The sequence below is a fragment of the Catharus ustulatus genome, chromosome 5 (genome assembly GCF_009819885.2).
Source record: "Catharus ustulatus isolate bCatUst1 chromosome 5, bCatUst1.pri.v2, whole genome shotgun sequence".
Taxonomy (NCBI): Eukaryota; Metazoa; Chordata; class Aves; order Passeriformes; family Turdidae; genus Catharus; species Catharus ustulatus.
Genome location: NC_046225.1, coordinates 25,645,593 through 25,668,222, shown reverse-complemented (window position 1 = coordinate 25,668,222; position 22,630 = coordinate 25,645,593). Strand labels below are relative to the sequence as shown.

General features: G+C 41.1%; 1 protein-coding gene across 1 annotated transcript in view; it reads right to left on the bottom strand.

Moving 5' to 3' along the window:
- Nucleotides 1-22,630, bottom strand: part of EGF (epidermal growth factor) — a 62,699-nt gene that overhangs the window by 6,332 nt on the left and 33,737 nt on the right. Inside the window, 13 exon segments of the mRNA XM_033061408.2 lie at nucleotides 610-712; nucleotides 3,412-3,467; nucleotides 3,470-3,559; nucleotides 3,561-3,579; nucleotides 8,173-8,323; nucleotides 10,267-10,386; nucleotides 12,539-12,664; nucleotides 13,648-13,764; nucleotides 14,386-14,532; nucleotides 14,985-15,134; nucleotides 15,839-16,006; nucleotides 19,264-19,487; nucleotides 21,184-21,288. Coding sequence (XP_032917299.1) covers nucleotides 610-712; nucleotides 3,412-3,467; nucleotides 3,470-3,559; nucleotides 3,561-3,579; nucleotides 8,173-8,323; nucleotides 10,267-10,386; nucleotides 12,539-12,664; nucleotides 13,648-13,764; nucleotides 14,386-14,532; nucleotides 14,985-15,134; nucleotides 15,839-16,006; nucleotides 19,264-19,487; nucleotides 21,184-21,288 — 1,576 coding nt within the window.

The following is a 22,630-nucleotide window of genomic DNA, read 5'->3' as shown; positions in this document are numbered from 1 at the left end:
TCAGAATCAGGTCCTTAAACCAGATTTCATAGGGCTAAATACAGCTTCAAACATGACAAGAGTTACAGGCCTGTACAACCAGACCATGTCGGCAGTCTTACCTACACCATTGTAAAACTGGAACTTTATACATCCTATCAAGCTGCCGATAAAATCCTGGTTGTTTTTCTTTACAAGGCAGCAGCTTTTAATACAAGACATTTAATTTCATCAAGCCTCAAAATAGAGTTCAACATGTCATGTAGCACACACAATACTTGGTTTCCAAGAAGGCTTTTTTACAGAGCGAATACTTTCCTGTGAAAATAACTGTGTGATATGCCATGTCATCACATTGCCATTTCCTCAATTTAGAACACAGTTCCCCAACTGTTGTGTTCAAAGCTAACAATAACACTGGCTAATGGTTGCAATACATCCAGGCAGCTGTGACCTTTGAGGATAACAATGAGGTAAGATGAACTAGGTTTTCACAGCAAAGCACTTGATGACTCTAGCAGTTATTTAATGCATTTAAGATGTGAATTATTTGATGGATAATCTCAAGTGGATCCCTAACACTCTTTGATCCTTCCTGATTCCCTCTCCACTCCACATTAATATAGTTACCAGAGACTTGTTGCCAGTAGGTGTTACACTCTCATTGTCAGCACGGCTGCTAGCGGCTCTTATCGCTTCTGCACAGAGATTCTTTTTATAGACATTCTGACTTCTGCAACAGAACAAAAGCTGAAGCAAATTATTCTGCTTTGAGAGAAACAGATGTTGCTGTTTTCACATTATTCTACCAGTATTCACGGAAGTACATATATTTTGTTTTCTCTCACTAGTTTGTGTATTGCTATCCATTACCACACAGCGGCTAAAACAAATAGCTTGTCACAAAATAAATAAGTAAGAAGTGTAGAAGTGCTTGTTCTAATGTGCCAAGTGTAAAGGGTCATTCATCAGAATGAACAATAGGCCTCATAATTTTAACTAGACGCTTCTATTTTCTTACATTATTCTAATTGTATAATGTTTATCTTATAAAGATTTGTTTCAGCCAATGCAATGAAGAGTGTTTGTGAGTGAAGCTCAGAAATAAAAATCTGACTGTATTTCTGTACACTATTGGTAGCTACAATTATGAAAGTCACTTCTGTATTCATCTGCATCATTTACGCAAAGCAGCAGTTTCAGAAGTTACTATGAAATAAACTAACTGAAAGTCTTCAAAAAGCTTGGAATAAGATTTTCCAGGAAAAATTCATGACCCACAGAACTGGTTTTTGGGGAAAAAGATAAGAGTGCAATCTGGAGCTGGAAAAGGTATGAATAATCAGCTCTAAGAGGCTAGTTCCATAAATTCAAAGACTGTTTATTTTTGCAGGTTAAACAGCAACTACTTATAAGGCAGTATTGAAAGCCATAAAGGCCCAAAAAAAAACCTTTTCTTTTACTTCTCTTGAGATCCAAACCAGTACATCTTGATTCACTTTACATACACAGTTTTGCCCTTCTAAGCATCAGCTAACAAAATTAATGTTATAGTCTTCAAATTCTGGAAGTTTGAGGTTATAACATCTTTTTGTTTGATCTATTTTCAATAAAATTAAGTAGATATTTTCCAAAGAAAATAAGAATTTTCCTTTTATTTAGGAACTTTACTTTTATTTCTATATAACTTTTATATACTAACTGGGAAAGGTCACACAGCCTAATTATCGTATATTGCTCCCTTCATGAACACACAACATAAATAGATTTTGCTTTGTGTGACCTTGGCCAATTGAGATGGACGAATTTTCTATGCTGAATCTATTATTCAAGTTTGGTTTCATTTGTGGAAAATAGTTGTTTCTTGATTCCCAAGGAAGAATAGGAACTTGGCATACTATACAGACTGCATAAACCTAACATTAAGAGTAACACAGTGCTCTTCACCAGACAACAGTGATTGAGCAAAACCCAACATGATGCTTCAGCATGCTTGGCCTTCAGTCCCCACATTTTCAAATTGGCAGGTGTAGACCTCCAGCTTAATTTCCTACTATTAAAAGGAGATAGGCATCTCCATTTTGCAGGGGAAGGAACAGGACTATCAGAGACTTAATTGGTACATTTTGAAATGCAGTGGATTATCTGAAAAAGTGGTATAGAAATTTCAACCCCAATACTGGTTCCCAGGCTCCAGTTAAATAGGGATTTTAGATCAGTGGTTAAATTTTGATCTAGTTATAATAGTAATTGCTGCAGTTCAAATTCAGTCAAGTGTGTAATTGGTAAATAGTTATATTGATCAAAAGTATTTGACAAGAAAGAAACATAAATCTGGAAGAAATTACAAGAGAGGAAAGGAAGAAATTTAATACCTTCATATCCTTAAACAAATCATATTCTATTTTTCATAAGAGGATATATGAAATATGATAAATATAAGAATCTCACAATTTTTCTGCTCTTTACATATTCACTGATCAAAATCTGAACCCCTGGGTTATGAGAAAGAAAACAGGCTGCACTCAGCTTTAATTCTGGACCCTTATCACGAATTAATAGAAAATAAGAAACGTTGCAGCTTCCCCTATTTTTATGGACTAAATATTCCAAGAATCATTAAATAAGAATGAAAAATATTAAATTACATAGTTAACTTCTTTTGTAGCTTGACTTTATATGTTTAGCAGAGTCTAATTTTTAAAATTGACCTAAACCACAAACAAAAACCTGGTGTTTAAATCAGCCACTGAGAACAGCTGTCTGTCAAGGTCATGGCCAGAAGACTCTAGCTTAAATGCTTAATACTTTCCAGTCTAAGGGACACCGATGACATTTAATTTCACATCAGACTGGGTTCTTAAATAGTGACCGTTGGAATTCTTTTTTGCAACAAGAAGAATCCCAAATCTGCGCAATTCATTACAGCCATGGGATGCCAGGGAGTACTTTTACAACAGATCTGTTCAGGTTCACTTCTTGATTTTACTCTCTGCTACCAGGAAAACTGTTTGCATGTTCACTCCTGGAGGTATCACCAAGTTTGCCTTGGGAAGGTTAGTAGGCTGCTTTTTTCAATGGCAAAGAATTTTCAGGTGGAATTCTACACTGAATAAGAAACAAAAGCCAACTCGTTGAATAGCTGGCAGAGAAGAGCCAACCCCTACCATGACAGTTTCAGACACCCGGAGTTTGTGAAGGGAAACCCAGGAAGAAATAAATGGCACGCTCCTCAGCTCTAACAAGGTAGGGTCTATTCTTCTTCCCTAGTTTGCTCACTAACACCAATATGAGTTCTGCAGGCAAAGGACATGCCAGAACTTTCTGTATTATTCACAGACCCAGTTACTGAAAAGCAGGAGAATAGGAATTGCCATCAGCTGAGGAGCAGCTCAGTTCCCAGTCCAAAGCAGTGAGTGAAAGCAGCAGTACCTGTGGCAGTAGGCAGCCAGGACGCCCAGCAGCAGGGCCAGCAGGGCCAGCCGGTGGCGCAGGAGGTGATGGCGATGCTCCGCACCTTGGCCTGCCCAGAGCTTTGCTGCTCCCACCACTCCAGGTCACTGAACTGGCAGCGTTCCCCCCACGTATCCCGTCACACAGCTGCCAAGGAAAGAGGGCACATGCTGCAGGGGTGGCAGGGCACAGCCCCAGACCACCACTTCAGCCAGCACCTTGAGCATTGATTCACCATTGATCACCACTGCAGAAACATCTGGTTTAGAGGACAAAATTGTTTTAAAGGAATGTTATCGAAACCTGTAGAACCCAGCATTAAAAGCTTTTTTCTTCTTTTTTTTTTTTTCTTTATTTTTGGTACTGTTGTTTTTTACTGGTATTGAATCGCTTATAGAATTATACAGAGAGGTTGTCATTATCAGATTCCTATGGGTAAAAAGTAGAAAAAAAGAATTCTTAAATCCCATAATCCTGCTGTGTGATTAGTGTTTCCCTAGGATTTTCCATTTAACTTCTTTCACCAGCAAGCTTCCCTTTCTCTTAAATAGGCAGTACAGGACTGACTTGTATTTCAGAGTGACTTAAGATAATCAAATTTTAATCTGAATTTTTAATTTAAAGATGAATTAAAGTGTTTAAAAAATTCCATGCACAAGGTTTAGAAATATCTTCAAGACTTACTTTTAATATAAGCTTCTTCTGTAGGCAGTTTTTATTTATTTGGTTTGGTTTTATAATTTTAAAATCCAACACAGAAATATTCTATCGATGCATGAAACCCTCAAAACAAAATAACTAGAAAGTGAGAAATACATCAAAAAATAATCCCAGCCTACTTTTACTATGCAAGGCAAGACACATAAATAATAAGTGGAAAAAAATTAAATGTCTACTCAGTGCATAACAATCCCTCAGCAATGTAGGCTCAACTCATCACAATTCTAATTGGTCTAATTTTATTCAAGTCCAAGAGCTAGTCAAATGAGAAAAAAAATAAAAGCATGATTTGGCCTGCAGCAGCTTTTACCTAAAGCCATGAAAACGTTATAGCAGCATTCATTATTAGTCAGGCATACGCACTCTCATTCGGTTACAATTTAGAATGCATGTGTGCTGGAAGGCAGGAAAAAATGCTAATTTTTTAATGTTGAATTACAATTAATTTCAAACAGGCTGGCAGATCTACTTTCTAGTGTAGGATCTTCTATTAATTAAAATACACATCACATTTTTGTTGGATAACATTTTTCCATTCCTTCCCTTTGGTAGTTAATCCATTAGAGCCTGCATGAATGAATGCTGCCATCTAGTGAGGATTCAGCAGGGACAGAATCCAAAACACAAACCCCAACAGCATGGCGAAGCATGGTTGCTCTTAAATTTTTTAACTGCTTCCACTTCCAAAACTGAAAAATATGTACATTCGAATTTTCATTATGTAGAAACACCTAACAAATAAAAGTTTTAAAAAGTGATCCAATTTGAAAGTTCTAGAGGTTTAGACTCTTTGATTTCAAGAGAAGAAACTTCTTATGTGAAAATAGATAGCTTCCTATGCCTCTAAAAGTTACACTAAAAATTTAAAACAAGTACCAGAGATGACTATGAGTCTGTCTCTTGTAACATCTTTTCCCAACGGCTTTGCTGAGCTCAAGAAATCCACTTTCCCATATATGCACATGAGAAACATTCCTTTCATATTCTTACAGGTACAGAAGTCTGTAGTCAGGGGACACCACTCATATTTCAAAATAGGAAAGCCGGAGACACAGAGAGAGATTTGCCTACCCTGGAACATCATTTACCCTCTGTGCAGGTCCTCACTTAACCACTGTGACCTCAGGGGAGGAGGCAGGCATTGGATTTGTCCCATTGTAAAGATTTTATGCTTGATTTTGAAGAACGATTCTGCGTACATCTCCAAATATACAGTAATTTCACGACTATAAGGCGCACCCTTTTGATTAAAATTTTCCCCCGAACCCGGAAGTGCACCTTATAGTCCAGTGTGCTTTATATGATGTACAAAGTTGTGGCATTTGTCACCCCGGAAGTGTGAGCCGCAATGGGGGGGCGGTGCCAAGGAAGTTCCGAGCCGCAAGAGGGGGTGGGAGCAGGCTGGCCATGGCCGGCAGGAGCCACGCAGGGAGGGAGGGAGCTGCCGCCGGCCCCGGCCCAGGCACGGGGGGAGCGAAGAGCCACTGGCCGTGGGGGGAGCGAAGCGCCGCCAGCTATGGGGGGAGCGAAGAGCCGCCGCCGCTCTGTGCACTGCCCGTGCTGTATCATGGGTGCTCCGAGCGGCGCCCGCTCTGTACCACGGCAAGTGCCGCCCACTCTGTAGCGCAGCCACTCCGAGCGGCGCTGGCTCCGTAGTGCGACGCACACCGCTCACTCCATAGCATGGCACGCACCACCCACTCCCTAGCACGGCCAGCACCGCCCACTCCGTAGCGCAGCCGCTCTGAGCGGCGCTGGCTCCATAGCGTCGCCGGCTCCGTAGCACGGCAAGCGCCACCTGCTCCATAGCGTGGCCGCCCCCAAGCGGCGCCAGCTCTGTAACCACGGTGCACGCTGCCGGCTCCGTAGCGTGGTGCACGCCACCCACTCCCTAGCACGGCCGCTCTGAGCGGTGCTGGCTCTGTAGTGCCACCAGCTCCGTACCACAGCACACCGCCCGCTCCATAGCACGGCCGCTCCGAGCGGCACCTGCTCTGTACCACCGCGAGTGCCACTTGCTCCGTGTTGCTGTGAGCACCACCCACTCCATGCCGAGCCAAGCCTCGCCAGCTGGCGCCGCAGGCAGGTGGGAGTACTGGGGTCCGCACACGGGGAGGGTGCTTGGGACTGCGTTTAAAGGCTACACCAATCTGTGAAAAATGTTTCCAATTTGAGAACATGCCAGTAAACTCCACAATTGTGGGATTCCGTTACTAATTAATTACTTTGTTGAGTGCGGCACAGATCTTTGCGGCAAAAAAATACTGCGCCCTATAGTCCATTGCGTCTTATATGATCTAAAAAGTTGCGAATTTTGTCGACTCCCGGGGGGCGCGCCTTATAGTCTGGTGCGCCTTATGGTCGTGAAATTACTGTAATCAGGTTACACACTTAAATGCTAGCATTAAATGTTTTGGGGAAATTACAGTAAATTCACGAATACAAGCCACACTGAGTATAAGCAGCATCTCTGGGTGTTGGCAAACATTTCGGTTTTGTCCATAAATAAGCCGCACCCGAATATAAGCCGCTTCTGTCATTCGCAGCGAGGACCCGCGTGCAATAAAGTTGCCAATTAGTAACAGAACCGCGGGAGGGCGAGGTTTACTGGTTGAGCTAAGGCTGTGCAGGCTCGGCCCGCTAGGGGCTGCTGACAGGGCCAGGTGGCCCAGCCCGGCGCTACCGCTCGGGGCCGGCCGCCGCTGCCACTGGGCTCGGGGCCGGCCGCCGCTCGGCGCCGCCCGCCGCTCGGGGCTGGCCGCCGCTGCCACTGGGCTCGGTCACCCCGGGTTGGCACTACCCCGCGGTGGCAGGCAGGGATGGAGCTTCCCCCGCTCCTACGGCAGCGGCGGCAGGCGGGGATGGAGCTTTCCCACGCCCGTGGCGGCAGGTGGGGATGGAGTTTCCCTGCTCCTGCCGCGGTGGTGGCGGGCCAGGATGGAGCCTGCCTGCTCCTGCCGCGGTGGGTGGGGACAGAGCACCCCGCCTCCCCGGGCCGCGGCAATGGTGGCGCGGGCTCCCCCCTCCTCCCCAGCCACGGCAATGGCGGCGCGAGGCCCCCCCGTCTCTCCCCTGGGCTGCGGCAGAGGAGGAAAGAGAGCTCTCCTGCCTCTCTCCCTGCCCCCTGTGCTGCCTGCAGGGAGCCAGGGAAACAGAGTAACACTGTAACAATCGCGGAATGCCGGCTTTTACTGGCAGGTGCTTGGCTCGGCGCCCCGGTTGGCAGGTCTGGGGTTGTAAATGTCAGAAAATTATTCACATATTAGCCGCCCCCAAGCATTAGCCGCACTTCCGGGTTTCCACCAAAATTTTTGTCAAATTGCTGTGGCTTGTATTCGTGAAATTACTGTACTACTCCATGGGACTAGGTTTTCACATTGACCAAGCTAAGGCTGACTTCTGGACAGATGAGATTCTCCTTGCTTTAATCAGCACCTGCATTTGGGGAACTCAGAAAAATATTGACAGGGTTAAAAACATTGACAGGGAAGCAGGTATCAACCTTGAGGTCTCATTGCAACTCTCCCTGCTTTTAAGAGGGGAGTTATATCTTACTCTTTTCTGCCTTTCTGTAACGGAAGATACTGACACCAGAAGATTGCTCCCTGGCCCAGCCACAGAAGACAAGACAGTGGTGTCCTCTTCCATCCAGTGAATGCTACACAGGAACAGCAAGGCCAACAGGGAGGTGTAAGTCAGCATGACCTGTATAGGAGAGAGAGCAAGCACCTCTTTCAAGTCATTTAACAACTTACCTCCCAAATCCAAAGTAAAGAATCAAGTGCTTAGGGAACAAATCCAATCCTACTATTAATTTCAATGGGTGTGAATGGAGTGGTCATGTAATGAAAATGACAATGATCACTCCTCACAGGAAAGAGGAGATTGGAATGCTGTGTGAGGGACATGAGTGATGAAGTGATCATTTATGGACAAACTCTTCACTGCCTGCAGTTAACTGAGGGTAACATTCCAAGGGTGCCATTCTTCAGCAGAGAAAATAGAAATTTCTGTACTTACTTGCAGGCATAGTCTTGCAGATCAGAAACATAATTGCATACTCCACCATGGAGGCAGTATGACTCGTATGAAGGAGGGCATCCTACAATATCACCTTGCACAGCATTGGTAGTGTGTTCATTGCTGACAGCAGTTGGGGGAACAGTAGATTCTGAAATAGAGGGTTTCACAAGGACATCTCAAATTTTGGCCTCATTGGCAACATTAAGAGTGCCAGAATTTCAAGGTATTAAACTAGGTTAAAATATCCAATTTCTCTTAATTATTTGTGTTTTACCTATTTTCTTATGTTGTTATCAAATTTGGGCAAGCAGAAATTTAGATCAAATTACTAAACATGCTTGATTTCAGATTTATTGTGAAAGACCTACAATAATTGACTGAGTTTGTGTGTTTAGATGTATTAGCCCAGCTCTGAAGAAAAACTGTACCAACTGTCTAGGTGCTTAGTCTGGAATGATTTTTGCAATTTAGGCAGTTCTGGCATATGGTACATCTTTACCATGTATAAATTGGCAGAGTGAGAGGTAGAGGTGAATGGTGGCTGTATTTCATGCACTTGGATCTCAGACTCAGAAGCTTTCAGAAGCAACTTGTATTCTTAAGCAGTTTCTACTCTGCTGCCATCCAGTTAATTGCACCTGTTGCGGTGGCAGATCACATTTTTTATTGTTTCAGGCTAGCTCAGGTACAGATAACAGCACCACCCTATGGTTCTGCCAAAGGGTTCTGCAGCCTGCTCTGAATCACACCGACACACCTATCCAAACTAGCTAGTGTTAAAGGTAGCGCTAATATCTCTGCACAGCATGAACAGAGTGCAGGCATGCCCTTACAGGAAAGGAGTGTTTTCATGCCCAGTTTGATGCCACAACAAATCTATAGGTCAGAACAGAACAGCTACATGACAAAGAATTTCCGGTAGTATGGATTGGTGGAGTCACGCCTAATTGTTCTCATACAATTATGGGGTCAGTTCTATGACTCACATCAGTTTTTTTGCAATATGACCTTCAATGACATTTGGGTTTTAAAATTTCATTTGCAGGAGAACTGCTATGGCAAAGAGCCTGAAAGCAATGAGTGATTATAGTGAACTCCAGGTGTTCATGCATTCAGCAAAGAAAATTTCATCTGCTAAAAGAGCTTTTTAGGCAAAGAACTAAAACAGTGTGTTAATGTCTGTAAAGACATGGGATCAGACTGACAGATGAGGGACCTAGGAAACATTACTTCCAAGTCATGCATCATTTAAAATCATCACTTCCTGAGTGACAACTGAAACTACTGGAAGATTAAGTGAGTGAAATGGTAGTGGGAGTCCTGATAGGTGCTCTATTTAAGAAAGCAAATAAATACAATAAATTCAAACAACAATTTCCTTGTTTTTCTGAAGGAACAGCTCTGTGACAATCACACAATGTCCCTCCATTGACAGAAGGTCACTTAATCTGGAGTAAAATTCACCATGATCAAGAGGGCTGACACAGAGTAAAATAATGTTACTTACATTTTCAGAGAATGCTGCTACTACATTGAGGCACTAAAATGAGGGTCAGATACTCACTAGTGCTGAACCTTTAGCAGTTCCCATCAGTAAATTGGTAATCAGATTTGCTGAGAAGTTTCAGAGCCCTTTTGAGCAATTAGTGACTGAACTGAAACACAAGCCTATACTGAAGAATCAAAGGGCACTTAATCATGTGTATTTCCTGTGCTAGCCTTCTGTAGAGTAATAGAAGGCACAAGGAGTTTGCAAAATGGCACAGACTGAAATTACCCTCAAAAAATGTTATTTCCAAGGAGTATTTACTTCTGCTGTTAATTGTAAATGACATTTGATAGGTTTGTTGATACTTTAGACAGCAAAAATTTACATTGAACCTTAATGTAGATATTTCCTAACTAAACTCAGATCTATTCTCCTTAGTCCACCACAAAACAGACTCCTAAAGACAATGCTAAATGGATGCACAAGCTGGTCAGGATGCTACTATACAGGGATCTTCTGGTTTCCAGGTATAACAATTCATCCAAGGACACAGCTCTTAATTTAGGGCCACTTCATTTTATTTGCTCACTCTGTTTACTCACTGCAACCGATGCCAGTTCCAGCAGTATGACCATCACACAAGCAAGTGAAGTTTCCTTCTGTATTTGTGCAGGTCATGTTCTCTCCACAGGTGTGGGACCCCATCTTGCACTCATCAATATCTGTCACCCAAAGAGTCTGCAGTTAGAAGGATGAAATGCCTCAGAGCATCAGTTAAAAGGGCAGCAGTTGCAGCACTGCACTCCCCAGACAGTGGGGGAAAACACCAAAGACCTCTCCCTCTGCAAATATTCCTTCATGGAAAGCCCAATGGAAAGCAACCAGCATGCTTTCTACTAAGAGCACACTCTGCTGCTGCAGAAACTCTCCACGGGGAGAAGGAGGGAAAGGCTTCCCCACAAAATGCAACAAGTACAGCAGGGTTGAAGAGCAGACTTATTTGTACCAGATGTATTCTCCTGGCGTTGCTAGTCACAGCTTGCAGCCTGGATCCATATGTTGGCAGTCTTGTAGACACACAGCAGAAGAGTTCAGGAGTGGAGAGCTGCCCACTCCTATACCACCCACCTAGTTCAGCCTAACAAAGAGTTTAGGCAGAAGAAAAGTCTAGAAACCTACAGGTTTATTCAGTTTGTGTAAACACTTCAACGAGTGAGGTTTTGAGTGACTGTGAAGAGGCTCCCTGACTACAAGTTTCCAGGTTCAGAGCCCATGTTAGGTTCATACACATCTCTCACACCCATTTTGCTGCACGCCCTCCTCCTGCCTCCACATCTTCCCTGCAAAGCCCAGGGCAGCAGCTCCTGCCAGGCTGGCCACCTGCCCTTGCTAAGTGCTGAAGCACTTCCCTCAAAGTTGAAACCTTTGATTCACATAGCAGAGTTTGGGAGCCTCTGGTTCATTTTATGAATTGTGAGCAGAATACCTGTGCTGAATCTACTTTGGGGAATTGCCGATCTGCTACCCCAATTTTTGTGAAATTATTGCTTAAACTGCTGGGGATTTTTCTACAGTAAAATTACCAGGATCTGTCTCAAAACAGTACAGAAAATTAAAAGCACTTAAAAAAATACGGGGGCAGGGTAGGGAAGACAACTGCTGGGGCATATTTCAAGAAATGTGGATTTCACCAACACAATAAGAACCCATTATCACTGGACATACAGTCACATTCCTGGACACTGTGCATGCATGCAGGCACTTACAACTGAAGCACAAAATCAGTCTCTGATTTTCATATAACATTTCAAGTCATGAAACACAAAATCAGTTTCAGTTATGTTTACATCTCTTAGTAATACTGCATCCTTTATAAAATGCTAAGAATCTATTTTCTGGACTTAAAGACTTCAGGAAGATAATAGACTGTTTTTCAATAGCAGTGGAAGGTACTACATCCTGAACAACTATACCACAGTTTAGTGGTAAGACAGTAAGAATGCAGGGTTGCTTGAGGACTTTCCTTTTAGGTTGTGCTGGGTCAGCAAGAGGACCTTGTCACTTCTGTGTGCACTTCCATCTGCACCCCCAAACACCCTCAAAGACATGAGTTCTGACTCTGACCCCTGCAGGCAAAAGACCTTCTTGATTCTTCTGTCTCTGATACTTTCCACACTCTACCCATAATAAAGATATTGTTCTTAATTTTCAGTCATCCTAATCAGTGTTGAAGAACCAAATCCAGTACAGATTATGTAAGAATTGGTTTGAGTTTAAGGGGTTTGAATTAGGGTATAAAGTAAAAAAGGGAAGAAAAGGACAAAAGAGAAGGCAAGACTCTCATAAAGCTCTGAACAAACTGTGTGCTAGTCAAATACTGGGAGAAAAAGCTTCCTGTTCATATTTACTACTAAAATGGATTAAGAATTTAAGAGATGTAGGGAATGAACTAAAGACCTGGCATTAGAGCTAGATGGGAAAATCAGTGGGTCTGATTATTAACAACACTCTAAATGTACTCAAGTTGTCAGTGTCACACCTTGAACCTCATGCCTATTAAACAGACCTGGAATTATTTGGATGAGTATTATGACACACTCAATACCTGCTTTCGTTTATATTCATGGCAACGATTTCCAATAAATCTCTACTGCTTCACCTCCACTTCCCTCCTCCCCGTCACTCTTCCTCTCTCTGCTTCTATAGCCACTAAAAAGAGTGCAAACACTGAGAGGAGATATTCACTGACAACTACAAGCTTTGCATATTGATCAGTTGCTGAGGTTACCACACTTCAAACAGGGAGGAAGGAATCACAAAGGCAGAAATGCATCAGCCTTCCAGACAGAGCAGAGCCCTCACACATGCCCATACCATAGCAATGGACTCCATCTCCAGTGTAGCCTTCCAGGCATTCACAGACATAGCCGCCTTCCGTATTGATACAGTTGGACACGCTTCGATTGCAGCGGTCCATGTGTACAGCACACTCGTCAATGTCTGAGACAGAACAAGGGACAGGACACTTGGGTCAGAAAACCATCACATCAATTGACACATCTGCACCGTGGATCTCGCTCTGTGTGCTGTGCTGTGCTGTCATTTGTGCTTGTGAAGCAAATGGGAAGAGAAGAACTCTGTGGTCTTTTTTGGTACAAAATTTGATGAGGGTGTTCTAAAATCCAGGAGAGTCTACCAGGTACCATCACCAGGAGATGACAAATAGCATTTGCTTAATAAAAACCTGTCAGAGGAAATTATTGGATTCAAAAATGGCTTTATGTTATAGAATCATAAAATCCATTAATTTGGAAAAGGCCTCTAAGAGCATTTAGAAACTTTGTTCTGTGAAAAGAACACATGGACTTAAAAAAATAAAATTATTATGGTGAAAAAAATGTATGCTTGTTTCAGCTTGCAGTTCTTTTCCCCTTTCCATTGTAACACAGATTCTTCTGAGTCTTCATGCTTAGCCACCAAAATGGTATTTTTATTTCTGTTTCTAACACTTTTCTCTCTTGACCTTTCCAGAAACCTAAAGACCACCCTGAGAAATATTTTGCATGGTTGTTAGAGTCTTTTCTAGTGCTAGAAAGAAACTAAAGCAGTACTTTTGTATAAACATTACATCAGGAATACTAATTTTGAAGAGATTCCTTATGTCTAAATTATACATTAACTATCATGTCAATGGACCGAGCTTTTATAATTAGTCAATTTTTGCAAATAAATACATTATACGTCAATAATCTCTGTTATTGCTTGTTATTATTAATAGGATTAACACTCATGGCTCCAGGGGAAAAAAGGCATGTGATAATTAGCCATTTCATCTCACATGCTCTCTGCTCATCATCCCTTTCATACTATTGACCTTTCTCTGCTGGCCTCTCACAGCAGAGCTACCAATGTGAAAGGAAATAGATTTTCTTCCTCCTCCCAATCTATAATTTTTCAAAAGTTAGAATAAATTTTTTTATTACCATAGCATGATTTCCCCTTCCTGGTAAATCCTTTCAAACACTGACACATAGCACCATCTTCCAGCAACACGCACTCTGCATTGACATAACATTCTAGTGCAGTGCAGTCATCTTCATCTGTAGTATAAACAAACAAAAATACCCACTAGATGTATTTGCAAATATTAAAGGAAGTAGTGTACTATATTACAGAAAAACAAACAACTAAGAAAACCAGAACATAGAGTCAAAGCTTGAAACTTAGCTCTCCAGGATTAATAATGACAAGTCAATACAATCACTGCTTCTGTTCTCCTTGTCTAGATGGAGTTGAAATTTATTATCAGGATTTCTGAATATTTTATTCAAAACCTATTTCAAAATTTACTGATCTAGTATCTTCAAAGTGATATAGAATTCTATGGGTTTATTTTAACTTCTTAGAGGAATGCAATATACTTAAAAACCTAATGGGGAGCAACTTTCACAAGTGTTCCAAATTAGAAATGTTTGTTCTATAGACCAGGATTATATTATCAATTTTTGTTGATATAGCCAAAGAATATAGACACAAACAAAAAAACCAGTTCTACCTGGAATAATTGCACAGATCTAAATTCTTGTTAGAAGGTTAATAGCACGAATATCACCAGTCTCAACAATGAGCTTTTCTTTCTTTAAGGTGTATGACTTCTTTCTGCTCTTTAGCCTGTTCAGAGCCTTGGAGTAAGCATAAGGAAGATAACCATCAGACTCTACCTGATACCATGATTTCAGCCACAAAAAAAATTATTTTCTGCTTTTCCCTGTTGTCTGCATCCTTAAAAATCCCAGTGCTCCGTGTGCTCTGGAGCACAGTCTCTTGTGGGCGCATTGGCATTACCTCCTTATGCACAGAGACTCTTCCTGAAAAAGACCAAAAAAGTGATATGGACTATTTAAAACTACTGGAATAGCCTTCTGATTTTCAAATACTTGTCTACTTTCCAATAATCATGGTGGTTTCCCTTTAAAATCCACATCAGTATCCTCCCAGACTAACCTGTTTCTGACATCAAATTATTCCTAAAAGCACTCACTGGTGAATTTTCTCAAACACAAAAGAGAAGAAATGTGACTCATGGCTCACAATACTTGTCAGCATTGCACATACCCTTTTCACTGCTAAAAAGCCAAGGGAAAAATTACAGTGGTCAGACAACATGTCTGTTGTCGTGTTGTCCCAAGGATGTTCCAAAATTTTCATTCTTCAGAGAAACCATCATTTCTTATGTTAAAGCAAAGTGAATTTTTCCAGTGCTACCTGTCAGGATCCTCAAGGGTTTGAGGGGGTCTTTTTGGGAACTGGAGAACTGTACCTGCTGTTGAGTTGGAAGAATCCAGAGCATGACAGGATTTTCCATCTTGAGTTCTCCCAAATCCTGGATGGCATTTGCAGTGGACAATTCCAAAACTGTTTTCACAGATCTGATCACAGCCTCCATTCTCATAAAGGCAAGGATTTGTCCCTAATGAAGAAAAACAGGAAAATTAACAAGCTGCTTCTTCAGTCAACATCTCTGTTGGAAAAAGAATAATGACTGACAAAAAGTAGGATTTTGTTTTTAATAGAACAACAAATGCATATAGTATAGCATAGATATTATCACCTAGCCCCTGTCAGGAAAAGAGATTCATGTACTCTGTATCTAATGCATGTACCACATTTTTAAAATTGTATTTCCTTTATTGTTTCTCCTTTAATATTAAGAGTCCTAATATTTCAAGGACAAAAAGAACTCGTGATTACTTTCTCTCAATCCTGGTCTATTGAATTACTCTTTTCTGCTTACAGGGAGATTATTCCCAACAGAAAAACAAATAATTTGATCAAAAACTAATAAATTTCACAAAATCTTTCCCCATGTCAATTGTTATTATTATTGGGGGGAAGGGTGCTAATAGACCAGAATAAATAGGAATTAGAAGACTATGGTAGGCTCATGGCAATTGATCAGCATCTATTCTTGAGCATGAACATAAATAAATCTGTCAGCATTCCTGGGACACATGCCCAGATGATGCTTTCACTAAATGCCAGTCTGACTATGCAAGGCTTTTTAAAGAGGCTGTTTCTGAGAAGATAATCCTCTACCCAAGGACATCTATTGTACTGATAACTGTGAACAAGAGGAAGTTGGAAAGGAATGACTGCTTAATTTTTGCAGTATACCTGGTTTTGCCAAAGGATGAACTACAACCATTGATGAGGGTCTCAGCATGCTGCCTCGAAGACGTACCCTGTTTTGGCCAGTCTTCTTGTCCACCCTCACTAGTGATGGTTTAGCCCAGTCAGAAAACCACAGGTGGTCCTCAAACACCACTACAGCAAAAGGGTGGCCTACAAAGACATTAGGCTTATCATTGCCACATCTGTAGAACATACACAAGAAACCCTGTAAAAGAAATCATTATCTGCATATAGATCAACTTTTAACACAGGGGTCTAGCTATAGCCAGTGCTCCACTTTGATTTCGCATGGAGAGGGACAAGTATCCGTGGACAATGGACCATGGGCACATGTTACTTGTGCTCTTAGCAAAGGAGGCTGTAATACTTGCCTGGCTCCGTACACGCTGTATACTTCTGGTGACTTCCAACCACATCTAGTTCACAAGATGCTTCTACCTCACACATCATCATTTCTTGAGGCAGCATTGGGACCAGCATTTCAGGACTAGGGTACCTCCTTCCTCTGCCACTAAGTGGCCTGGCAGAGAGTTGTTGAGGTACACAGCCCCTTTGGCAGTCTTCACATAACAAGGAGGAAAGGACCTCACAGCATGTGTCAACCTGCAAAAGCATCCTGGAATGAGGTAGCCTGGGAGCTACAGACACTGCAGCCACTGACTCCTGGTAGGCCCCCAAAACCAGTGTGTGGCCTCTGCAAGTGCCAAAAGTACACACAAGTGCAATGTAGAGGGCATATAGCCAGCTAACATAAACCACAGGAGGTAATAGGTCATCCAGGTAACTTCCTCTCTTTTCACTGATGGCAACAGGATCCTAGACATCAGCTTCAACCAGGCACTTAACAATTACAGGACTAACAGCAGCTGCAAGAAATTCCACCTGAAGTTCAGAGCACAGGAACTTTTTCTTGGTAGCACATTATCTTCACTAGGAAAACTCAGATCCCTAGTTTGACCTCCAGAGATAAGATCAGCAATTCAGAATCCACAGGACAATTTCATTTCAATAATGGCCGACATAAAGATCTTTACAGAGTGATTCTAACTCTTTCTAATCTCTCATGATAGAAAATTGTCATCAGTCCATATGGTACTATGCATTTTTTCTATACACTCAGAAGCCTCCTGTTTTCAAGGTAGCCTTTGGGCAAGTTTTTCCAGTGGAAGGTAAGAAGACATGTTATTCTTCCATGGATGTACACCTGGCTTCAGAGTGGATGCTTTCTGGCTGAAGCAGGTTTCCTTTGTTGTGGTCCTTAGAGCCTCAGTGGCACTGTCCTCTACTACTGCAGTCTGAGCCCCTCTGAAAGGTATTTTTAAAGCACATGAATTTTTATGATCTATGCTTTTGCTTCTTGATGTAGATCTCAACTAGATGATGTTTAATTTCAGTAATGAAATTGGGATCCCAACATGTATTAGCTTTAAAAAAAATTTAAAATCTAAGGCAAGCAAACAATTAAACAAAACAACAGATAATATTTAGAAACTTGGAGAATGAGTACGTGTTGGTATATCTTAAATTCACCTCACAAACAAACTGAAAAAAAGTCCTTTACAAAAAAAATTCTATGACACTGTTTAAGTGTTCTTTGTTGAAGAGTGAATTGTTGGCACCTCACTATCTCCACTGACCCATGTTTAATCACTAATCTTGGTTCTTACCTTTTCTTCCCATTAAATCTGAACAACTAGACCAAGATCTAGATATTGTTCCCACCCAAACATTTCCTCACAATTTTAGGATCAGTAGCTTTCACTGTTCACAAACAGTAACCTACTTTGACCAGCAATTTATTAATCTCTTATTTTGCGAATGCATTAAGGATTAAAATCAGAAGTGTAGTGTCAGTCAATGGAGATAGCAGGAACAGTGCAAATGCAATCCACTGCATAAACAAAAGGGATCTTTGTGTTCTTCGTTTCCTTGGGCAGGTTATTACAGGCTGTTGTACTTAGAGTTGAAAACAGGGTTAGGTGGAGGAGCAGAAATAATTTACCTATTTTGCATCCAGCTCTACTCAATGAGGTCTCAGTACAGGGGCACTAGAGGGAGCTGCTGTAATAAAAATTCATGTTACAGCAGAACACCTATGAAGAGGTGCCACCTTCCCATCCAGTGTACAGCTGTTCAAGAACAAAAACTGAATTCCAGTCTTCACTAACAGCATTAGTAAAAGATCAGGACATGCTTCTCTAAATTTGTACCCCTGCACATTACCTTTCTTTCACTTCTTTGCATACAGGTGTTGATGTCCTTTATTCTCACCTCCAAACAGCTGTATCATTGCTCCTTTCTCATAGTCCATGTTTCCTAGCTCTCCTTTGTTTTCTCCCTGTAAGACACTGTCTTACTCCTTGTGGAGAAACTTTGATCAGACTTCAAGATCTTCCTTTGCAGATCTGCTGCAAGGTGGAGCATATGGCAGAATATCCGCAGCATGGGAAGAGAGAAGAAGGTTGGAAAGTCTTTTCTCTCCGGCCTTTTGGTGTCTTATAAACTAGAGAACACTGATTCCTCCAGGACCTCACTCTGCTCATCCCCAAAGGACTGGGAGGATACATAGCTTAGGTGATGAACACAAGCCTCCCTAGAGCACAGACTAGAACAGAGGCTGCTCGACAGAGTAATCATAAGGTGAACCACAGCAGTCATGGTATTGGACTATGAGTCCTCACTCTGCCCATGTTTTGTATGCACACCTACAAAATTGTCCCCAGAGAGATCTCATGATCAAAAGGAATTGTCCTCTTCAGAAACTAATTCACTATGTATAAGATTCTTAATCTTTTGTTTTATCTTAGACATGGTACAACCTCAGCTCCTTGTTGCTGACACCTCTGTTCTCTTGCTCCAGAACAACACACTTAGGTGTCACGCAGTAGAAATCTTAGCCGTTAAAACTACCGACATATTGTAAAATAATTTTTCATTTGGTATTTCTTGTGTGTTTAGAATCCTTCCAGTGTTCAACACTGCAGATTCAGGTTTGCTGCTCAAGGACCTTAATGACCCTGATTAATTCCCTTTCTTCTTACGTCAATATAACTCACTGATGCAATAAACACAGCAAAACCTGAATGAAACTAAGCAGTCATGCATGGGAAAAGTAAACCACATTTTTAATTTGCTTATTGTTTTAATTTTTCTATAAAGGCAGAGAAGTTCTCTGTGCAATGCAAAGTGACTCATTAATAAAAGCAGAGAGTGTTAGAAAGACATGTTTTTGATAAAACGAATAAAAGTCAGCTGGATAACAGAATGAAGAACATACATGCTGTCATTAACCTCAGCACAGTATGGGATTTATAGTGCAGCAGCTGGCCAGTAATTTTTGTGTACATATGCAGATGCACACACACATGGACAAGTGCAGTAGGTAATTATCAACCCCAAAGCCTCACCTACATCATTCTGTGCAAGAACTCGACGACCAGAACCATCCAGGTTTGCGCTCTCAACCATGGCCTGTTTAGCATCACACCAGTACAATTTGTCAGCTAAGTAGTCCAGAGCTATTCCACTGGGCCACACCAGGCCAGTGCTGGCTACCACCCGGCGATCGAAGCCTTCTAGTGAAGAGCTGTCAATCCGTGGATTGACCCCCATGTCAGCCCAGAATAATCTCCTTCAGAAAACAAAATGAATACAGGAAGTCAGTAAGTAAATGTTTGCCCTCCTCTCCATGGAGTTCTTTCAAAGCACAAAGGTCAGATGAGAGCAATACAGCCCTGACTCACAGGAGAAAAAGTGTACGCTTCAAGCAAACATATTGGTTGTTGATCTTTTCACACTTGCCATAAGACTCTAGATGATTGCTCTGGGGCTTATGCAGAATCCTCTCTCTATTAACTGACATGAATGCTTTGGAAAACAACTCCTGACTATGTTAACTGCCACAGCTCTTCATATCTACTTTTTGATTTTCATTGTGACAGCTGATGGTGGTTTAGCAAACCCAGACAAAAGAAAATGATGCATTAGCCAGACCCTTGTCTAAACAGAGGTACAACAATAAACAAATGAAACCAAAATTATCCTTATCCACAGAAAACAAGCAAAAGTAGGCAAGTTGTTTTAAAACAGTACACCAATATCAAGTCCAGAATCTTTCTTCCTTTAATAAAATCATGGTTCTCAGGGTCTCCCTCTTGAGTCCTGTGTGTTACTAACTGACTGTTTAGCAGTTTTCATCAGTTTCTAGCGGTGCTAGAAGGCAATTCAAAATGGGGATAGCTACAATTACAAATAATGTCTGAAGTTTGGGTTCATCTTCCCAGACATCACTTGCCTCTGTCAGGTTTACTGAAATAAACCTAGGGATTCTCTTAGCTTTAGATACACAAGCAGTTTTACTCTAACTAATGCAGATATCCGTATTTTCAAGAGCTCTAACTGTGTTTCACATCCCTCTTTAATATTTACAGCTATGGACATTGCCATCATGTCTGTTCATCTTTTCACCATCAACTTGCTAAAAAGGAAGGTTTTAATGATGTTTCTTCCTCCATTTCCCCTTGCATGCTTTGCCTCTACCAATAATTCTAATAAATAACCTGGTACAGCCTACCTTTCTTCAAAGTTTACCTGCAAAATGTGTCTCTATAGCATTCAACCTCTACTGAAAGATTCTTTCAGGTCTTTTATGGGCAGAAGCAAGATAGCAAAACACCTTCCCCAAACCAGATTATTTCTGATTCATCAGTCCTTAGTTATAGCAGAATATGAGCATCAAAACAAAATTTAAAGGACCAGATTTAAAATGCTCTTACTATAAGCATATTGTCTAAAATGGGATTTTTCCATTGATTGAAATAACCAGAATTTCATGAAGAGTTTAAACACCTGGGATCATTATAACACCAGTTAAGAAGATACAACAAATCTCCAGAACAGTAAATTAGGTTTCATTTCCTCTGAAACTGAAACATGGACCAAAAAAAGGCAGTTTTTAAAGCACTACTGATTAAAAGTGATTAACTTCTTCACACTACTTGATATGGAACCCTCAAACTTTGTAATATGTGGCACCTACAGTTGTCAGTAACCTCAGCAGCTCATGCTTTTCATTAGCTTAAACTGCATACGGCATCATTAATACTCCAATTACTTTCCTCTAAAACCTATATGAGAAATGAACATGTCCCAACTCATGAAAGAAACCCTGCAATAAAACATTACAGTTCACACAACTCTGCAAGGTAACAACTAACCCAGCACGAGACTAAAGCATATTTTGACTGCCAAAAGGGCAAGGCTTGCAAGCTTATTTTTAAAACTCATCCACAAGAATTACACGATTTACTGTGTTTATCACTCCTTACTTAGCAAATGGGTGAATGGCAATCCCTCGGGGCTGGGAGAGATCCTCCCAGATGACCATTTTTCTTTGCATTCCATTCAGATTACTCCTTTCAATGCACACCTTCCTGCAACACACAGAACATTGTTAGGTCCTCCCTGCTATCTGTTTAATTACCTTCTTGGACTGAATGTACTAAGATTTTGCCTTGCTTTAGTTCAGCTGCAATAAATAATTTCACAGCGACAGGAAGTAATCCCGCTGATATGGGATGTCTAGCTGTTTTATCAACAAGTACTTCATGTTACAGCCTCATTATCTGGTCCAGGGCATGATGATAAAATACCTGCTGCTCTGCAGAAGACATGAAGTTCTCCTTCTTTGGGTGAATAATAAATTGCAAGTATGACCACTAATAGATAAATGCTAGCTATAGCCAGGAGGAAAACAAGCTCCTAGCTGAATACCATTACCAAACGTATAAAGATTTTTTTTTTAAATAGTACTTTTACATAGCATTTTTCATCCAGAAATCAGTGGTCATTTTACATATTACATCTACTTTGCAGGAAGGAATGAGTCTGAGGTTCTTAAGATTACTCATAAGATCTATGGCCAAGTCAGGTATAGAATCTACATTGACAATCTTTCAATTCACCTTTTTTCCAGAAAATTGATTTTATTGCTGCAATATTCACCTTGCCAAACAAATATCAGCCTCTACCTGCAAGCAAGCTTACAGCCTTCCATGCCTCTTTGAACTTTCAGAGAAAGGCCCTACAGAGATTGAAGGAGAAATATGTACTTGAAAATGCAAAATACAAACAGGTAAATGCAGTAGGTGAGAAAGAAGTTGTAGGTTCAAATTCTCATATTTTCCCTGAACTCCTGTCTTATGAAGAGAAGCACCATAATCTCCCATTTCACAAGAAACACTGGCATATTTCTACAGCAGCTCAATCATGTGGCAATATTGTACCTAAAAGCAAGGAAGTGGACTAGTAAAATATTTTAAATGGAGAAGGAAAGTTATCTAAACATTCAAAATTACTTTTTATTGACTAATGAATTATGGATCGTACTGAAAGCTCATGACCACTCTTCAAGGAGTCTTCATTATCTGTTGTGATCTGAAACTGCCTTTTCATCAAAGGTCAGCTTTGTTTCCCCCTGTATGTAAGGTTAGGTATCAACTGAAATGAGGTCACATTGTCTGGAAGCAGTCATTCCTGTTTCATCAGAGATATTTGAGAAAGACTCTGCAATAACATGACTCTAGCTGCCAGCAACACTGACTTCTACCCCAGAAGATGTACTCAGTACACTAATATTCTTTTGTATATGTGTATGTGCATGTGCATGTGTATATCCTTGTATACACACATACACACACTCACACACAGCATATGTATATAAAAAACAAGGTAAGGAAATATATTCACATGCACATGTGCACATATGCATATGTA